A 6,996-nucleotide genomic window follows, 5' to 3' on the forward strand; every position below is an offset into this window, starting at 1 on the left:
GGAATCCCTAAAAAACTACTATAGAACTCACTATATAAATATGACATTTTAAAGCTTGAAGCATGACCTGTCCGGACTTTAACTTCACGATCCCTGGTGCTGGAACGTTCCTTACTATGATGCCACAGTCCATGATATTTTACCTGTTATAAGCAGATGATATCTGTGATATTCTCATATTATAATTTAGCACTAGAACACCATGTATGTCTTCTCTCAACCTTACCCGGTCATCTTTGGTGGTCTCCTCTTTTGGTATTCCACTTCATCCACGGTCCAAACGGCACCTTTTACATTCTCCACCCGCACAAAGCACTTGTGAAGGCTCAGGTTATGGCGCACGGCATTCTGGGTCAGACACAAGACAAGGGAATGGCGGGTGAGAAATACTAAACTGTACAGTAGATCAGTTACAATCTAAACAAACAGCACAATGTTTTCTACAGCATATTAATATTAGTATTAAATATAAATGTAAAGAGATGGAAATACTGATAAAGAACAGAACGAACGGAGTCGATCACGTGTGATGGCTGGAAACGCAATTACAGTACCGCGTCGTATAAAAAGTCTTTAATAAGAGCGTAAATCGTAAACCTGCTTTCTAATTAAAAGCTCGGTGGCGGTGATAAGCATAATAAGATTGCAGTTCAATGAGGGATGTGTGGGTTGAATTTATCTCACCATCTCATATTCCTCCCTGCATACGCGTACCCACGTGATTATGCCCTCCACCACAAACACGGCACCAATTAAGTGCATATTCACCGAGGGGTAGTGACACCGGGGTGCCACGCCGTCACGCCAGTAGAAGGAAAAAGAAATAAAAAGCTTTCTGTTAAAAATAAAGGGAAAAAAGAAGCACCCTGTCCTCCCCCACAGCAAGCCCTATTCATTTTTTTTATTTTAAATTTTGCTAATCAGCCACTATCCAGAATAACACCCCCGAGGGAAGCCCCTTCTTTTTCATCTGCTATTTGTAGTTTGTTCATGCCCAATTTCATTACCAATTTTAATTCGTGTATAATTAAATCCTGTGTATTTTCTCTGACACGCTCCTTTTTTTTTTTTTTTTTTTTTACCCGCACCCCATGAGGGAGGGACTGCCGATGCCGGAATCACTCCTAACCGTAATTACAAGTGCCATAATCAGACGAGGCCTCCCTCCTTTGAATAAATTTCCAGGCGCAGGAGCGATGATGCTTAGTTTTGCAAATTAGTATGACCCCAATTTCAGCCTGCCACCTCGCCGATTTTATTTGCATTCCCATCCGTGATGAAAGACTAATTCTCCCAGTTAAAACATTAGCGGCAATTTAAAGGGGGTCAGCCTCGGCAGACATAAACAAAATGCTTTGCTGCCTGTGTGTGTGTGAGAGAGAGTGTGTGTGTATATTCGGAAAGATGGAACTCGTGGCGCGGGTGTCAGACGGGTATTGCCTGCTCAAGTGGTGATGCCCACACAAAGGGACATGAACGTCAGGCACGATTTCAAGTTCTCATCAAGGAGATGAGGCTGTTTGTCTTGCTGTAGCCACATTAATGGTGTAACATACATTTTAAATAGTGATTGGGCCAAGCCAGATGTACGGCTAAATACTTTCCATCAATTAAACTCTTTAGGATAACGGATGGCAACTGTAATGGGTGTGAATGGGTATCATTTTTATTGTACATTAAATAATGGTGTGTTTAATCAAATGCAATTTCTGGACTTCTGACCAAATTAGATGTGTCTTTGTAGGCTTTTAATGAAATATATACACTGATCAGCCATACCATTAAAACCACCTCCTTGTTTCTACACTCACTGTCCATTTGATCAGCTCCACTTACCATATAGAAGCACTTTGTAGTTCTACAATTATTCACTGTAGTCCATCTGTTTCTCTGCATGCTTTGTTAGCCCCCTTTCATGCTGTTCTTCAATGGTCAGGACCCCCACAGAGCAGGTGTTATTTAGGTGGTGGATCATTCCCAGCACTGCAGTGACACTGACATGGTGGTGTTGAGTTAGTGTGTGTTGTGCTGGTATGAGTAAATCAGACTCAGCAGTGCTGATGCAGTTTTTAAACACCTCACTGTCACTGCTGGACTGAGAATAGTCCAACAACCAAAATATCCAGCATACAGCGCCCCGTGGGCAGCGTCCTGTGACCACTGATGAAGGTCTAGAAGATGACCAACTCAAACAGCAGCAATAGATGAAATCTACAAGGTGGACCAACTAGGTAGGAGTGTCTAATAGAGTGGACAGTGAGTGGACACGGTATTTAAAAACCACAGCAGCGCTGCTGTGTCTGATCCACTCATACCAGCACAACACACACTAACACACCACCACCATGTCAGTGTCACTGCAGTGCTGAGAATGATCCACCACCTAAATAATACCTGCTCTGTAGTGGTCCTGTGGTGGTCCTGACCATTGAAAAACAGGGTGAAAGTGTAGAAACATGGAGGTGGTCATAATTTTATGCCTGATCAGTGTATACATTATGTATATGACTAGGGGTTATTTGTACAGTTCAATGTTTAAAAAAAAAATAGCATAGTGGCATAGTCTCCTATAGTGTAGGGATTATTTGTAACAACCTGAAGCAGTGGGCCCTAAACTTTGCTGACTACAGCATTTCAAATTTAGTACAAATTTATTTATTTGACTTGTATATTTCTATTTAAACTATATTTGTTTAGTAACATACATACTCCAATTTGAATAAAATAATGAAATAAATAATGTGGCGGATTGTTCAAGCAGCGGAAATTATTAAAATAATAGAAACAATACAAATAATAAAAATAATATTACTAAAAATAAGAAAAATAATATTTATTACTACTACACCAATTAATTTGGACACTTAAGCGAATAAAAATACCCCAAACTGGCAACCTAATAACCTAATCTGGTTGCTACGCTGTCTAAAAATAGCCTATGTGACACCTGAACTGATGCACAGACTAAACAAAAATTAAACAGCAGCATTTGTAAAAACACAGCATGTATAAACATAAAACAATATAAAAGGTTAGACATAACAGTAACTTTTATCCCTTCTTTAATGCACTTAATGTTAGCAAAATACAAATAACTGCTTTTATCTCTATTGCAAAAACAACTGAAATACAAACCCAAATAAAACCACTTGACCCGACATCAAATAGCAGGTGCATTTTCGGACACGGATTTTCGGTCACATCCATCTTTACACCTAAAAGAGGCTCTGACTGATCAATTACTTCCCCTTGTTCTTGAAATATGAATGGTCATTAACAGCCGGAGAACACGGATCCATATTTCTATAATTAATATAATATATATAATTAATGTGTGAATTTATTACAAAAAGACAAAGGGAGGGTGGGGGGGTGAGATAAGGGTGGTGGGTGAGAACTGGACGAACTAGCGATGTCAATTAATTATTAAAAGGGAAATGAGACATTAAAGATATTTCTGTCTTCTCTGTCTTCTCCTCATCTTTCTATCTCTGACTTCTTTAAATAGCTTTCGAGGGCCAAGGTAATAGGTCAGGGAGGGCATTACCTAAAATATAAATCCACAAATACTACAAATAAAATCTTTTGGCTTAATATCTCGTTGGCTTAATATGGGAACATGTGTAATTATGTATGTGTTAATATGTAATAACAGTGTTATTTTTGTGATGTTATTTACAACAGACCAGTAGAATGGTAGAATGGTGTCTACCGGTACCATAGTAGCTGGCTCTGTCATTTACTCTTACTTATTAAGTAAATCCATGATGTTCCAGGGTAAGATACATACATACACTGACCACTGTCCATTTTATCAGCTCCACTTATTATATAAAAGCACTTTGTAGTTCTACAATTACTGACTGAAGTCCATCTGTTTTTCTACATACTTTTTTTTTAGCCTGCTTTCACCCTGTTCTTCAATGGTCAGGACCCCCACAGGACCACCACAGAGCAGGTATTATTACATGGTGGTAGTGTGTTAGTGTGTGTTGTGCTGGTATGAGTGGATCAGACACAGCAGTCCTGCTGGAGTTTTTAAATACTGTGTCCACTCACTGTCCACATTATTAGACAGTCCTACCTAGTTGGTCCACCTTGTAGATGTAAAGTCAGAGACGATCGCTCATCTATTGCTGCTGTTTGAGTTGGTCATCTTCTAGACCTTCATCAGTGTTCACAGGACGCTGGCCATGAGGCGCTGTTGGCTGGATATTTTTGGTTGGTGGACTATTCTTAGTCCAGCAGGGACAGTGAGGTGTTTAAAAACTCCATCATACCAGCACAACACATACTAACACACCACACCGTCAGTCTTACTGCAGTGCTGAGAATGACCCACCACCCAAATAATACCTGCTCTGTAGTGATCTTGGGAGAGTCCTGATCATTAAAGAACAGCATGAAAGGGGGCTAACAAAGCATGCAGAGAAACAGATGGACTACAGTCAGTAATTGTAGAAGTACAAAGTGCTCCTATATGGTAAGTGGAGCTGATAAAATTGGACAGTGAGTGTAGAAACAAGAAGGTGTACATACAGGGTAAAAATGTAATTCTGGGACCTCAGAATCCCAGTGCTGGTGGGCTAGCAACATATCCTGGTGTGTCACCTGACTCCCCCAATAAAATTTTTGATATATTAGGTGGTGTTCCATGCAGGATGGTGTTCCACTCCAATATAGTTTAAAGAAACACTACATTTGCTCATGGTGGCCCAACGTATTCATAAAAAAATAGATTTTAGGTTACACGTCTGTGTGTAGGTTCATGTGACTATAACTGCAAAACCTTTCAATGGCCAGATTATCAGCGTTCAAAAGATCTACTGCTTTCTAGGGAAAGCAGTGTAAAAACATAATCGACCATTATGGACATCAAAGCTTGGACGTAAACACACACAGGTAGAAAGTCATAGGAAGTCTGTGTAGACAGGATGTGGTAGGCTTTGTGCCTGTGGGAATTCCAGACTCCTGGGGAGTGTCTGGGGGGGGGGGGGGTCCACAAACAAAGACACGGGATTGAGATTCTCCGACATGGCGGAACAGCGGGGCGCACGCTAATCAAGCAGCAGAATTAAAAACAACAGATAAGGGAGCTACAAGCCCGTGGTGTGATGAAACAAAGGCGCAGCATATGAGGCGATTATTGCTTTTGTTTGTATTTGTATTTTAACTACTGTCCACACTTCTTTGGAAATAGGGTTGAACCAGTAATCACTGTAGACATTTATTTAAAGGGGCGTCTAAAGACATTTGTTGGCCAATTCTTTGCTGTATTATTTAACTCTTTAGAGTTTAGACTAGGGTGGCATGGTGGGCCAGGAGTTGGCGTTGGTGCAAGACAACCAACTCCAGAGATCCAGGTTTAATCCCAACCTCTGGGTACTGTATAAAAACAAGCCATTGAGAAGACTGGTACTGGAGTCAAACTCCACAAAGGCAGTAAAATGACCTGAACATTATTACAAATTATGGACCCTGGAGCTATGAGGTACCAATATCAAGTGCTGTGCCACCCAAAAGCAAAGAAAATACTATTTATAGCTAAGCATAACTCAATAATGTCCAAATATTTGTATTTATTAGGCAAGTGCATTATATTCTTGTTATACAAGTTTTTTCCCAACCTTCCAAACCTCCGATGCCAGTCAATTTCCCCTTTTGGGCAGAACATGGCACTGTTTTCCCTCCAACAGTACCAGACCAGACAATAGAGGCGGCAAATCTGCCCAACACAAAAGAGCTGGTTAGTCAGAATGGAAAAAAAAAAAAGCATTCAGGGTCATGCCCTGGCTAGTCTGGAACAGAGCTGGCATCATTAATTATGGCTGTGTGTTATCGGAGTGTGGCCCTTGGCACAGGGGCAGGATTTACTACTGTTTGCATCAGGCAGAACAATAGGGCCGAGTCAGTGTGTCTGCATTTTATTCACTACGTTGCTAGGTGGAGGGAGCAGCTTGGCCTTATGGGCAGGATGCCTGCTCAGTAAAGTGACCATATGAAGCATGAGTCAGCGAATAAATGAAACGCAACCGATGCTATTTCTACGCATGTGTTATGTTGTTTATGACTGTTGTTAGGTCTGTTTAGGCTATGTTGCTCTCTCTCTCCATTTCTGTCATGCCTGTCTGTCTTGTACCTTACTGTCTTTAACAAAGACTAACAAGTCTAATGCTTTTACACCTCCAGAATGTATTTGGAATCAAATATGCTAACTATTTTTGTTGATAATGTAGCTAATGTAATCTTTATGACAAACTTAACTTCTTGTGAAATAGATTTTTTAAAGACTGATTTGTCCACCACTAGAGGTGGGTGTCTGTTTCTTTATAGGAATTCTTTATAGAAATATGTTTCTTTATAGGAATTAATAAAAATACTTGATATGGATTAGGGTGTTTGAGTAACTGTGAGGGTGTACAGTTTAATTGATTTTTTTATATCTAGGGTGGTATATGGCGTTTTAAAGTCCTATTGCTTACTACACGACTTGATCTCTTGCACTCGGTAGTCTTCTCAGTCGTTGTGTATTTCACACTACACGACTGATCTGTGGTAGGGGGTTTCACACTACACCATCTACCATCAGGAGAAATTGCAGGTGAGTCTGTCTGATCTCCCAAATTACGTTTTGTCACGAAAACATACGCAGAAGTGACCAAAAATGCACGTCAACGATAAGTGAGCGATCCGAGTTGTTTGTGTGCTGATGTGCAGTGTAAAATCAAGGAGATCAAATAAATAAATCTGAGTGGACTGGGCTACACGACCAGCAGCGATTGTCTGTTCTGTAGTGAGTTGGAGGTTAACAAATATTTTTTGCATTGCAGAATGCAGTGTTGGTATTATGGTTTGTCGAGAACGATAAGGTCAGAAATACTGTGAAGCATATGTGTGTGCTGGTGTATTCTGATAGAAACCATGTTACGCCCCTGTCTCACGTTTTTACACTCCTCCCCGGATTTCTTCCCACCCAGTATCTTGCGTTCTCATTGC

The 6,996-nt window shown here is 40.4% G+C and overlaps 1 protein-coding gene across 1 annotated transcript in view; it reads right to left on the reverse strand.

The window, feature by feature from the left end:
- foxp4 (forkhead box P4) overlaps nucleotides 1-6,996 on the reverse strand; it is a 201,205-nt gene that overhangs the window by 14,329 nt on the left and 179,880 nt on the right. The window contains exon 16 of the mRNA XM_062986129.1: nucleotides 227-348. Within this exon, the coding sequence (XP_062842199.1) occupies nucleotides 227-348 (122 nt within the window). The remainder of the gene's footprint in view (nucleotides 1-226; nucleotides 349-6,996) is intronic.

This window comes from Trichomycterus rosablanca, chromosome 24, assembly GCF_030014385.1.
Source record: "Trichomycterus rosablanca isolate fTriRos1 chromosome 24, fTriRos1.hap1, whole genome shotgun sequence".
NCBI lineage: Eukaryota > Metazoa > Chordata > Actinopteri > Siluriformes > Trichomycteridae > Trichomycterus > Trichomycterus rosablanca.